This window comes from Symphodus melops, assembly GCF_947650265.1.
Source record: "Symphodus melops genome assembly, chromosome: 6".
NCBI lineage: Eukaryota > Metazoa > Chordata > Actinopteri > Labriformes > Labridae > Symphodus > Symphodus melops.
The window spans coordinates 20,524,052-20,536,559 of record NC_136696.1 but is presented as its reverse complement, the minus strand read 5'-3'; the positions used below and the strand labels follow the sequence as shown (position 1 = coordinate 20,536,559).

At 41.8% G+C, this 12,508-nt stretch overlaps 2 protein-coding genes across 4 annotated transcripts; one reads left to right on the top strand and one right to left on the bottom strand.

Moving 5' to 3' along the window:
• The first annotated feature begins 666 nt into the window (after positions 1-666).
• On the top strand, positions 667-4,349 carry mapda (N6-Methyl-AMP deaminase). The gene is made up of 10 exons (XM_079345331.1): positions 667-847; positions 1,634-1,764; positions 1,901-1,961; positions 2,056-2,143; positions 2,223-2,304; positions 2,459-2,585; positions 2,803-2,883; positions 2,961-3,099; positions 3,199-3,299; positions 3,901-4,349. The coding sequence occupies exons 1-10, from the start codon at positions 803-805 to the stop codon at positions 4,090-4,092; spliced, it is 1,047 nt and encodes a 348-aa protein (XP_079201457.1). The 5' UTR covers positions 667-802; the 3' UTR covers positions 4,093-4,349.
• On the bottom strand, positions 4,198-12,375 carry nat10 (N-acetyltransferase 10). Of its 3 annotated transcripts, none has more exons than XM_079345319.1 (29): positions 12,211-12,375; positions 11,729-11,874; positions 11,472-11,563; positions 11,201-11,372; positions 10,887-11,009; positions 10,744-10,805; positions 10,540-10,654; positions 9,846-9,953; positions 9,508-9,641; positions 9,324-9,417; positions 9,140-9,238; positions 8,908-9,044; positions 8,611-8,735; positions 8,364-8,514; positions 7,952-8,048; positions 7,722-7,838; positions 7,444-7,545; positions 7,276-7,350; positions 7,064-7,180; positions 6,397-6,530; positions 6,263-6,311; positions 6,079-6,175; positions 5,872-5,979; positions 5,616-5,788; positions 5,412-5,531; positions 5,225-5,323; positions 4,922-4,995; positions 4,735-4,815; positions 4,198-4,636 (listed from the first exon to the last, which is right to left on the bottom strand). In XM_079345319.1, exons 2-29 carry the CDS (start codon positions 11,840-11,842, stop codon positions 4,486-4,488), a joined length of 3,120 nt encoding a protein of 1,039 aa, XP_079201445.1. In that variant the 5' UTR covers positions 11,843-11,874; positions 12,211-12,375; the 3' UTR covers positions 4,198-4,485. The 3 variants fall into 3 exon arrangements, with proteins under 3 accessions (XP_079201445.1, XP_079201444.1, XP_079201443.1); XM_079345318.1 differs by having other exon boundaries at positions 11,729-11,855; XM_079345317.1 differs by having other exon boundaries at positions 11,729-11,852.
• Positions 12,376-12,508: the final 133 nt, after the last annotated feature.

The following is a 12,508-nucleotide window of genomic DNA, read 5'->3' as shown; positions in this document are numbered from 1 at the left end:
CCCAAGGTGAAAGCATTTGCAATATAATTGTCAAGAAAGCAATAATATTTTATCCCTCTGAAGTGTGTGAAAGGCTTGCTCAGAATACTGTCATGGACACATCTGGACAATTTTATAGATATTTGTTATGTTGCAACAACTGCTTAAAAAACCCTTTTTTTTAAATTATAACTCATCATTGCAAACTCCAATTTCCTGCAACATGACGGTCTAAATTTATAATCATTCTGAAATCAGCCAATCTGTATGATGATAAATAATAGAATATTGTTCTCCTATTATAGTCCAAAGTAAAGAATTTGATGCAGTTAATTTATTTCTAATAAAACGTAAAGAATCTCATATTTTTTATCACTGCTGATAATTCAAAAATGTGTTGCAAAATAAAACCATAGACTGCATGGGGGGAGAAATCTAAGAATGAAGTCCCAAACGTAGTATAAATACCAAAACCGAGTAGTCTTGTTGAGCTGCATTAAGACACTGCCATAGACGGATTCATGGACTTTAAATATCTGAGGCCTATAGTTTTGGTACTTTTGATATTATGAAGTCTTGCTTTACAAATAAATGTATTTAATAGTATCGATAGATAGATAGAGTAGACAGACACACAGACAGACAGTCTGCGGACAGCGGAACCTTTGTGAGGGGAAACGAAGGGGGGACTATATCTTTGTTGCACTCGGCAGTGCTACAAGGAAATGTCTCCTGAAAATAGAGGCTTGTGTGGCTGACAGATGTCAACTCGGTCAGTTGCAGATTATCGTCAGCTCAGCTCTTTGTGTTTTTTAACGTTGTGATGGAAAAAGAAGCCGATGTGTTTTATCGGGAGCTGCCAAAAGTGGTGAGTTTAGTCCAACATGTCGATGAAAAGGAGCTTTGGTGAGTTTTAAAGAGAGACAAAAAGATAAGGTTCAAGGTTCAAGGTTCAAGGTTCTTTATTTGTCAATTCCAAAATATGTCAGACATACAGTGAAATCGAAATTACGTTTCCCCCCTCCCCACGGTGCAATGTAGATAAGAAAAAGGTAAATACAATAAAACAAGGTAAAAAGATGTAAAAAGATAAATAATATTTACATTAATAAACCTAAATGTGCAAAAGTATTAAGTTAAATAAAATGGAGTATAGAACCAGATTATAAGAAAAGTGAAACTTGTGCATGCGTGCAATGTGCAATAAGTGACCAGGGTTCTGTTTCAATGTTCAAACAGGAGGAGGTTCCAATGTTCAGTGTTCATGGGGGCAGAGGGGAGGGAAGAGAGGGGAGAGAGTTCAGCTTCCTGACAGCTTGGTGGAAGAAGCTGTTTCTCAGTCTGGTAGAGCCGGCCCGCAGGCTGCGGTACCGTCTCCCCGATGGCAGGAGGCTGAAGAGGCTGTGTGAGGGGTGGGTGGGGTCACTCACATTGCGGGTTGCTTTGCGGGTGAGGCGGGTGCCGTAGAGGTCCAGAAGAGAGGGGAGCGGGACACCTATGATCCGTTCAGCCGCCTTCACTGTGCGCTGCAGGGTCTTGTGGTTGGCAACAGTGCAGCTCCCCAGCCACACAGTGATGCAGCTGGTCTGTGATGCAGCTGCAGATAAGGTCTTGTTAGCCACTTGCTAACACCAGTGTTTTTACCTGTGACCAGGAGCTTCATGCTCACCTCAATGGCTCTGTCAGCAGTCAAACCATCCAGAAACTGTTCAGCAGAAAGCCACATCTCAACATTGAACACGACATGACCGCGATCGGTAAAGGACAGCGGAGGACTCTGGACGAGTGAGTTTGACTTTACCCGTCAGTTTAATAATCATCTTTTACATTTCTTTGATTTAGAAGTGATGATTGAAGTATCACTGGATTTTTGTTTGTTTGTTAAATTCAGTTCAATAAAGTCGACTCGCTTTGTTCGTAGATGTTTTCAGGTCTTCAAGATCATCCATCAGCTGGTGGACACCGAGGAGGACATCCTAATGGTAATGATCAGCTGTTACTTTTGAAATGAAATCCAACTTTTTTTTTTCTCCTGAATTATCAACAAAAACAGGTGTTAATGTATTTACTCTCTAGGTGGCTACAGATGTGATCAGGGAGTTTGCAGCTGATGGTGTCAAATATTTGGAGCTGAGAAGTACACCGAGGGAGGACAAACACACAGGTAAGGGTGTCAATGTACACATGATAAACTCTTGAGACAGGATTTACCCCATTTTAGACTTCTTTGTATTTTTTCCTAGGATTAACAAAAAAGAGATACATTGAAACTGTCATAAAAGCCATTCAACAGTCTAAAAAAGATGGGTTAGACATCGACGTGAGGTAGGCATCTATCATTATTTAACAGGGAATGTCCAGATATCTACCTTTTTGGTGTTACACCCACACAAAAAAATAAAAATAATACCACAATACTCTATGGTTATAGTGCAACTATAAACAGTGGTGCAAGTTTATGTTTCCATTTGTCTTGAAGGTTTCTGGTAGCAATTGACCGCAGAAATGGGACTGAGGTTGCCATGGAGACTGTGAAGCTGGCAGAGGAGTACATGCTGTGCTCTGATGGTTTGGTGTTGGGACTTGACCTCAGTGGAGATCCAAGGGTCAGTCGGAGAGTCACTTTACTCCGAGTACCACTAATTATTGAAAAACACTGAAAGACACTTAGCTACTGTAAATTTAAGCTTCATAACTCCAAAAATGATATAAAAACTAGTAAATATAGTCATTCAGTCGGGTCATAAATTTCCATGGTGGGACCTTTGGTATTGGGTTTTATCTCAACATGAACGTTTATTAATGTAGTTTTTTTAAATTCAGGTTGGCCATGGCAAAGACTTGCTTCCTGCTCTTCAGAGGGCAAAGAACTGTGGACTGAAGCTGTCACTGCATCTCTCAGAAGTATGACCACATCATATTTAATGTTACCTGTAGTTACATTACCCATGAGTGCTCTGACATCACAGCACCTTCTGCAGGTACCATCACAACTGGAGGAGACAGACCTGCTGTTAGATCTTCCTCCGGACAGGATTGGTCATGGCACCTTCTTGCATCCAGAAGTGGGTGGATCTCAAAGTATTGTTGATAAAGTGCTAAAGAACAACATACCGCTGGGTAAGACTGACATTACCTGATTCTTCAATTTCTGTGTTGTGCACTGACCAGTGTCTGGGTTTTAATTTCTCAGCTCGTCTGTTTTTTTTTTCCTCGTAGAGTTATGCCTGACATCAAACATCAAGGGACAGACTGTACCCTGCTACTCTGAACACCATTTCAAATACTGGTACCAGTTGGGACATCCAAGTGTGATTTGTGTAAGTTTTTGTGTGCGTCTTAAAATGTTCAGTCAGGGGCTGAAATGCATTTAAAGCACGTATATACCAATATTTCTGTTTCAGAACTGGATACCAAGTTCTACTTTATGGCTGCCTTTTTTTCAGTCAATATAAAATGGCTTTGACTGATACTTTGTTCCTTTAACCCAACTTTTCAAAGCGCCACAAAACATGTACCAAGCTTCATTGAAACAGACTATACGAGTTTCCTCATACAGGTTGTGCAAAACATGACACGTTTAAAGTTCTAGAAATAAGCAGTAAGTCTTTATTTTTATGCATTGGCTTTTGAAAGGGGACCTTCAGCAGTTTAATTTGTTTGGTTTGAAAGTGATTTTTTAATGATCAATATTGATGCAGCAGAGGATGAAATGACCTGATTTTATGGATAAAGAAGTAAAATACTGAATCCGACAACTTCAATTGTTTTACTAAATGTAAATTCGTTCTGTGACAGGTAAAATAACATAGTACAGTTAATTGTAGGAGTACGAAAAAAAACCAAGTATGTATCATTCACACTTTGTGGCGAGTAAAGCAGAGTCCCCATGAATGTTTTTTATTCTCTGTCACATTACAGACGGACGATAAAGGAGTCTTCTCTACAGACTTGTCTCAGGAATATCAGCTGGCAGCCTCCACGTTCAATCTCAGTCGTGAAGCTGTATGGAATCTGTCCCAGCAGGCCATTAACTGTATCTTTGCACCGGACGATGTGAAACAGCAGCTCAGACAGAAGTGGGTTGATCTAAAGCCTCAGGTGTTCAAGTGACCCGTTCAAAAACACTTACAGCCAGATATTTACCTCAAATAATAGTTTACAAAAATATTTCCATTCAGTTTTTTTTTTACAAGTCTTTGTAGAAATTACCTCAAATAAAGGGAAGTCTAAAATGTTTGTAATACTTGAAAGTAAAATAAACCTTTACAAGTACAAGGTGTGTGTTATTTTCTGCTGTTAAACGAAGTCTGCAGGGTTGCAGTCCACATAAACCAAACCAACTAACTGAATAGAAACCTTGGTAAAATAAGTAACAGCTTTCAGAATAAAAATCCTAAGCCAGTCTATTGGGCGATCTTGAGCATCTGTAAGTCCATCTAAGATATCCTAAGTGGTCATGTTGATGCTTCGTCCCCCACGCACTGTCCAGTACAAGCAGCATGGTTACTGTCGCATTTTTTTCCCAAATTTTCCATGTTGGTCCTTGTTCTTCTTGAACTTCCCATGTTGCATTTCCTTCTTTTTGTGCTTCCCTTGTTGTGGAGTCCCATTGCTTGGGGTGGCGGTTCCCCCCTCGTACTTCCTTTTCTTGTCACTGTGTGCAGTAAAACACTGTTATAATTCTCTGCATTGACCCCACACACACACGCACCCACACACACACAACTGAAAAGATCATGGCTGTCACTTCACCTCTTGATGCTGACGATAGCCGTGCCCCCTGCCTTCTTCAGCACCTGGTCCCACTCTTCATCGTCCCCACGGATCTTGTACCTGTGCACACAAATCAAATCATTGATAATACAGTAACAAGTCCCACGCACAGTTTGACTCGTATACATTATTCATACAAAAGGCATTCCCAAGGCCTCAGACTCACTCCTCCAGGTCCATTTCCTTGACTTTTTCAACATCCTGCTTGTGTCTCTCCTCAAACTCCTTTGCGGCTTCATTCTGTAAGAAAAAAAAAAAAAAAAAAAAAAAAACCTTTAACAAACTACTCCTTTCCACCATTAATTAATGTGTTTTTAACTTCTTTTTTTTTTTTTTCAGAAAAACATTTTTTTCTGGATTAACAGTTTGTATCAGAAATGTGCGTTATACACAACAGCAACAGAAAACCAAAACATTTCAATCTGAGAGCTAAGAACTAGCAATCTCAAAATTCAATCAAACCGTGTACCAGATCATCGTTCAGGCTTCTAACAGTCGGCTCCATAGAAACGTCTTTGGTAGTGGTCATCTCTGCTTCAATAGCTTTTTCTTGGATGCTGGTGAAGACCTGGGAGAGTAAAAGCCCCAACATTAGGAAGAATTCATGTTTTTACAGTATGATTGAAAATCTTTTGAATTCCAAAAAAAGGACTTACCTGCACAAGTTTCCGGATCAGACGGTTGAAAAGGCCCATGAGCTGCGAGCTTGGGAGCTCAATTTCCTTTTCTAGCTGGTCCACTGATTTGTGCTGCAACCCAATCCCCAGCAGTAACGCCTAAAAGAGAGAAGAGAGCGTTAAAAATGCTCGACGATAATGCTGAGTTTAAAACTGAAGACGCAGCCGACATGGGGAACGTACACACTGTGCGGCTGAGAGGGAGAGGTCGCCGAGCTGCTTGACGAAAAACATGCGTGCGACTGTTGGAACCAGGTCCATGATGAGGTGGTAGTCCACCATGCTCCTCGAGTACAGTTCCAGACGTTTGAGGTCATAGGGGCTGAAATGGGTCGCCATCTCTGAGCTACTGATCCCTGTTAAAGTGAGAGATGGGTCAGTTCGGGTTTTTTGGACACAGAGTTAAATCTGAATAAGTAAGTAAGTAGAGGAGTCTTACTGCTCGTCTCCTCCTTGGAGTTTTTATTCTGCAGGATGCTGAGCGCCAGGCTCGGATGAAAGCTGCTGAACTGGTAGGAGAGGAGAGACAGGAAGCGCCGGCGGAAATCTGCAGAAAGCACAAACAACAAGTTCACTTCGGTCAGGAGACGGGTTCAAACACGTCACGTCTCAAGATGCAGCAGCAGGAGAAGTTGTACAAATGTACCTTTCCAGAAGGCAGACAGCCACTGGCTCTGCTCGGGGCTTTCACCTGTGTTCAGCTCCTTCAGCATCACACAGGAGTGCTCCCCCGTCAGGTCATTCTAGATACAAGCACACAGATCAATGACCACAGCGTGAAAAAAACAACACGTTTAAAAAACAAACAAAAAAACATTTATGTTCCTTACTGGGGTTTGTCTTAAGTAGACTGGAGTATAACCGGCTTTCTTCCAGAACCTGTGAGGTCGCAAAAACAGTCCGTGACATTTCACATCTGTGAAAATATTACTATGACCTTACTTTATCCGCATGTGAAACTTACTTGAGCAGCTGTGCAGTCAGGCCGTAAGACACTCCCAGATAGTCGAGCCTCTCCGCTCTCCTCTCACTCAGTTTCAGCAGCAGAGGAGGGAGCTCCTTCCGTGGAGTGATCGCCTCCTCCAGCAGACTGACCGCCTGGGGAAAAAAAGGATTATTTAAAACACGGGGAAACAACAAATGCCCACTTTCAAACTCTTTTCCAACACAAACAGGGAAAAAACTTAATTACAACACCATATAAAAAGACAGACTATGCTGTTTTTTTAAATATTAAAACATTCACAAATTATGTACAGGTATACTGCTATTATTACTGCCTTTAATCTTCTTCTTCTGATTCAGGAGTTGACTGAAATTTGCATTTTTTTGGTATCCGTAGAAGATCCCCGTGTAAGATCAATAAACTAAACGATCTGCTCTCGTGTTTACCCCTCGTATTCATGTCGGGAGTAGCGCCTGTAAGCTCTGCCGGTGATCAGAGAAGGAGAGACTGAGATGTCTAGATTGAGGCGTGATTTCACATGTTAACTGTGAACCTTTTTATTACGGTAGCTTTTTTTTGCGAGGGTCTTGTTCCCTTGTGCCAATCACATCCCTGCTTATTGTACTTTTATTGAATCCTTATCAGAGGAATGTATATCTTATAACCTCTGCTGTAACTGTATTACCTCATTGCTGATCGAGGTGATCTCGTTGTGATTGGAGTGTGCGCTCTCATCCATGGTGGGAAACTTGCCCTCATAGTACATCTGCAGCATCTGGAGGGCTCTGGAGCCGTAGCCCATCTGGTGGAGAGGTTGGTCAAACACTTAAACACCAAAGCTTCCAGAGAAGCTGAAAACGTGTCAAAGACATGCTCACGGTCTCGGAGAGTTCTTACCCCTTGATAGTCTGGATTGACGGCGATCCGCACCACTCTGCCTCCAGAGAGGCTGCCGAACTCCGGGTCTTGGAACTGGAAGTAACAGAACAGAGAGTTGTTTTTGCTCAGTGGAAATGTGAGCTGTATGGGTTGGAAAAAAAAAAAAGTTCTGTAGACAGTGTGTACCTGTTCTGACACAGTCCAGGGGATGAGGTCACCAGAGGCCTTCTTTCCTCTGGACAGACTGTTCAGGATGGACTGTCGAGATATTTCTCCCTCAAGACACACCTGATGTACCAAGGGCACAAACATTTGTAATGAGGAACACACACGAAAAGCCAGGACAATATACTTAGGTCTAGAATGCTGTCATTTTGTAAGGGAATAACAGACTGAACAAAAACACACATTCCTTCTAAAAAAATCCTGGAAGAAAAGGAGGAGAGGATTTGATCTGCTTTTACCTGCACCACAGCGAGCACCTCGGGCAGAGAGTTCTGTGTGGGAGGAACGGGAGGCAGCAGGCAGAAGAGGTGATGAGCCGGAGCGTCAGACAACATCTGCAGGTCGTTTGGTGAATTCTTCCATTCAAAGAAAAAAAAAAAAAGTTAATAAATGACCACAAAGAAGACATACCAGTGCAGCAGGCCGGCTCATTACACTCGTGAAGTAGCATCTAAACTGATGAATTCACCTTGTAGTGAGATGCCACATAAAGGGCCATCAGCCTCTGCAGGAAAGCCTCAGATGCTTTATGATAACAGAACAGTGTGTCTCTGTTCACGTAATATCTGGACGGTGTGGACTTAGGAAAAAAAAGGTAACCGATTGCAAGACACATTTAGAGATTTGGACCAAAGTGTGATACAAATACGATCTGATCACTGGTTCCCTTCAGCTTCAATGTGGCATGTATATTTTCCAAAGGATTAGAAAAGGATTTGACTTGCAGTTACTTAATACATCTCCAGTCAATGTCAACCATTAGAAAAATCGTTATCTATATCTGAAATGCATCGTAGATCAGAGTACTGAAGGGGTTTTACTAAATCAGCAACCCATACTAAAGTCTAAAATATGAGCTGTCGTTTGAAGTTGAAGGATACAGGTCACAAGTCTGTGGGAGAGGGCAGCCAGAAATGAGTCTGGGGATGTTCAAACAGTCCAGGCAGAGAAGGTCGTTCAGCCATTTTTCCACAGCGTCCCCTGGAGCGTACCGGATAGACTCTTGGAGAGAAACCTCATGGAGAGAGCGAGCTATGCAGGGGAAACCAGTAAACACAGGTCAGTCATAAGCACTTTGACAGAGAGTGACAGTCTGAATGATGCCATTAGAAAGCCTGCTGCGTTTACCTGCTGACAGCCTTGCTGTGGTGGAGGTCCTGTTCTCTGCAGACATGCTCTGCTGGCTGTCTGCACTCTGCTGCCTCAACTGCTGAATCAGTTTGAGGGAGAGGGAGCGCCCAGTGCCTTCATACCTGCCGAAGGAAAAGAAAGTCAGAAAGTTAAAAAAACTAATTCTTCACTTAGAAAGCAATTATTGATTTACACAGTAATACTGAATTTGTTGTAAATTAATAAATCTTTCTTTCTGAAAATAAAAGTATGGAGGATATTGGTGGTGTAAATATTATCTGTGCACAAACGTACCCGTTGATGGTGGAGGCCATGAAGACCAGGTAAGGCCCCAGGAGTTTCTTCACCAGAGGCAGAGGGATGGCTGCAGCCTCATCGATGACCAGCAGCTCAGCCTGGCCGAGCTTCACTGCGTCAGCAGGGTGGATGTACTGCAGGTCACAAAAAAACAGGGAGGTCAGATCTGTTCTCCTTTCTGTTTGGACAACAGATAGAGGAGAGGTGTGCTCTTGTTTTATTTTTTTACCTGAATGGTCTGCCGGTGCTCTTTGAAGATGTTCACCCGCACCACAGCTTTGTTAAACTCTGGATTCAAAGACTGGATAATTTCATAGTCAAGATGTTCCTACAAACCAAAAGAGGAGGTTATGAAGCCATGTGTGCTCATAGCACGATCATACGGACTCTGACGCGCTCTCAGGCAGCCTTACCTGATACTGCAGAGCATCGAAGCCTTTGAAGATAAATTCAAACATGGTGTGGAGGTTGTCGGGGCTCGGCGAGGTTACAAAAATGTTGGAGTAGCTGTGAAGAATGTCAGGCATTCATTAGCAAAAACATTCAGACCATAAAATAGACAAAACTGGTTTATATGCAAGACATTATAAACTGTACCCAAAGGCCACAGCTCCAGCCACAGCCAGCCCGAGAGCTGCAGATTTGCCTCGACCTCTGGCTGCAGTCAGAGCCACGGTGCTCCTCAGAGTCTTCTCTGAGATCGCCTCGATGAACTTCAACACACCTTTAGCCTGGAGGACAAGCAAGAGAGCAAGCACAGGAATCAGGACTTTAGAGAACGGTACGACTACTGAGGTGTGTTCTTCTGGGAACGCTGACATTTCCTTAAAACTTAAAAGAGTTGGTTTCCTGAAATCATAAAGATCTATGAAATTAATTTAAAAATGTACAAAAGTCTAAATATGTAAACGTTCTTTATATGGACACTTTCTTACCTGGTCCATGGTCCTGCAGCAGTCCACTAACACACCTACAGGCTGAGTGTCCTGAAGGGACTCCTTCAGGTCCTTGAGCTCCTGTTCTCGCGGAGACAAACCGTCCTCCTGTACAAGATCAAACACCTGCTCAGAAATCTGGAGCCAACTTTATTTACACACGAGACAATTCCACACAAAGTGAGAAGGTTTTAAGATGCTGAACTAAGTAAATGAGCAAAACATTATTAAATGTTCTCTGCCTAAACAGCTGGAAGTCTTGAAACAGAAAAAAAAGAGTAACGGCCAGAGGCCTGAGGAAATGGTTTGTTTGAAAAGATTAGAAGCGTCACTTTTCAGGCAGGTCACTGATGCAAAGAACAAAGACTAAACTGTGAAAACATTTTGAACAAATAAGCTCTGAATTGTGTTTTCATTATTGTCAATGTAGACTGAGACTTAAGGTTAAAGGTGCAAGTAACAATCATTTTGTCTTTTTAATCATCCTTGATGTGTTTTTGAAATATTGTATCAACAACAGTCCTGTAAGGCAAAAAACGCATTTCATACTGCCTCTTGGGAAAAGGGACTTAAGTTCTACAACCTCCAGTATTTTCTTTAAAACATGTTTGGGTTTTTTTTCTGGGGAAGTGAACCTTTTCCTTGATTAGCAACATAAAATAATGATGTGATTGTCTTGTTTCTAGTCTGATACCTGAGTCTTTGGAGGAACAGGCTTTATGTTTGCCATGTGGCTGGATATGGGCAGGATGTTGAGTTGGTCGTCAATGACAACACAGTTTTTACAGGATGCCAGCGACAGAATGAACCTAGAATTAAATACAGCAAATTTTTAAATCAAATTATTAAAAATGTCCTTCCAATGACTAAAATTGCCACAAAACAGGAGAGAACTTACCTCTCATTAAACCTTCCCACCACATCCTGATGAGCCTCGGTGCGGTATCGAGAGTGAACATCCTGCAGGAAGAGAAGAGGATGATCCTAAATCCACGAAACAAGGAATCAATAAAAATGGAATATGTTGTTATACCGACTTACCATTGTCATTGTGTACAGCTGCTTCAGAGAGTTCATTGTCCTCAGCAGCAACACCACGATACCGCCTCCTTCTACAGTCTCCACTGTTCTTGCTAAGAGATTGGGAGTGACGGCTTCAAAATCCTGTATGACAGAAAACAGAGTCTTTAAGTCAAGTCAAATATATCAACTACATTACTGTTATCATGATCTACAGCAATGGATCCAAACCTGTCTAGGATTGTGCTCCAAAGGAATTAAACAACGTTCGAGTTTGTTTCCTGTTATTCAGATAAATGTGATAAATCTGGGGTAAAAAAAAAGGAGAATCTTACCTGCAAGACACACATGCCAAAGGTGTTTCCGAGGATCTTGTGCGTCTCATTGTAGTAACAGTAGCGGATGTTGGTTGCAGCAATGAATAGCTCAAACGGATCGTCCTGATTCAGATTCAATGTGCCAGTTTTTATCTTCTTTTGCAGCTGTCTCATGCGCTTCTTACGATTGCTGTGTCAGACATTTGGGGACAATCATATCACTTTCCTTACTTAAACACAATATTTATATATTGTTTATATATTTGTTAGAGATATCTGATGCACTTACCTGCTAAATCCCAGGTCTTTCTTGTAACACCATAGGACAGAAGGTCGCGCTCTGACGGTGGCTTTGGACAGCATGTGATGCAGAATGACGACCTGGATCAGAGACAGATCTTATTATTTTTATTATTAATTGATTACAGTTACCAACATATGATTAGAAAGCTGTGTAACAGACAGCAACATTGACAAAATCAACCTTACCACCCGCAAATTGCTCCTGATATGGATGAAGCAGACTGTGTGGAAAGTAAATATTACCTGATCTCTTCCACGATCTCCCACCACCACGAACATGGTCCGGTGCTGCAGAGCAACTCCATTCTCTATCTGGACACGAATCCGGTTGTCAACCTTCTTGCGTACTGTTGCCATCGTCTCACTGCTACTTCGGACAGTCAAACAAACTTACGTTTAGGACAACATCAACACACACACACACACACACACATATCTTTTATTTTATTTAAGTACTTTGTTATTTTAGCCTTTTGCACCAAAACACCAAGACAAATTCCTCGTATATGTCAATTCGGCAATAAAAACCGATTCTGAAATGTCGGCGATGCAATGCGAAATAATCGTGGCAGTTACACCACACACTGTAAATATTATGGAGTTACACCCAAAAAGAAATCTTCAATTTCTAAGGACGAAAGACTGAGTGACGCTAACCTGCTGGCAAAACAACTGAGAGTGAAAGGCAGCAGATAAATAAAGTAAACCACAGCAGAGAGGTTTACCTTCAGACACGTGCACGCTGACTGTGGTTCAGTATCCAAAAAACACAGTTAAGTTAAGTTGAGATGAGTGATGAGTTTACATGCCAGCAATCATGCTGTTGATATTCTCACGTGGAGACATCAGTTCATGGAGGACCCCTTGTGTGACGTAAAAACTACGCGACGCTATGCCCAAAGCATTCAGCTTTTTGCCCTGAGTTCTGCCTCGCAGACAAACTGTCTTTAAGATTGGATTGTCAAGACAAATTACTTGAAAAGGTTTCAAGTATAAATATTTATTCTTTTCATTCCAAAACAT

Excerpts from the sequence above, each read along its gene's own strand:
- mapda (XM_079345331.1), top strand. The coding sequence starts at position 803 with ATGGAAAAAGAAGCCGATGTGTTTTATCGGGAGCTGCCAAAAGTG. Across the intron at positions 2,586-2,802 it reads ACCTCAGTGGAGATCCAAGG|GTTGGCCATGGCAAAGACTT; the intron begins GTCAGTCGGAGA and ends TTTTAAATTCAG. Across the intron at positions 3,100-3,198 it reads AAAGAACAACATACCGCTGG|AGTTATGCCTGACATCAAAC; the intron begins GTAAGACTGACA and ends TTTTCCTCGTAG.
- nat10 (XM_079345319.1), bottom strand. The coding sequence starts at position 11,842 with ATGGCAACAGTACGCAAGAAGGTTGACAACCGGATTCGTGTCCAGATA. Across the intron at positions 9,954-10,539 it reads CTGTTCCTCCAAAGACTCAG|GAGGACGGTTTGTCTCCGCG; the intron begins GTATCAGACTAG and ends GATCTTGTACAG. Across the intron at positions 8,736-8,907 it reads ATGGCCTCCACCATCAACGG|GTATGAAGGCACTGGGCGCT; the intron begins GTACGTTTGTGC and ends TTCCTTCGGCAG.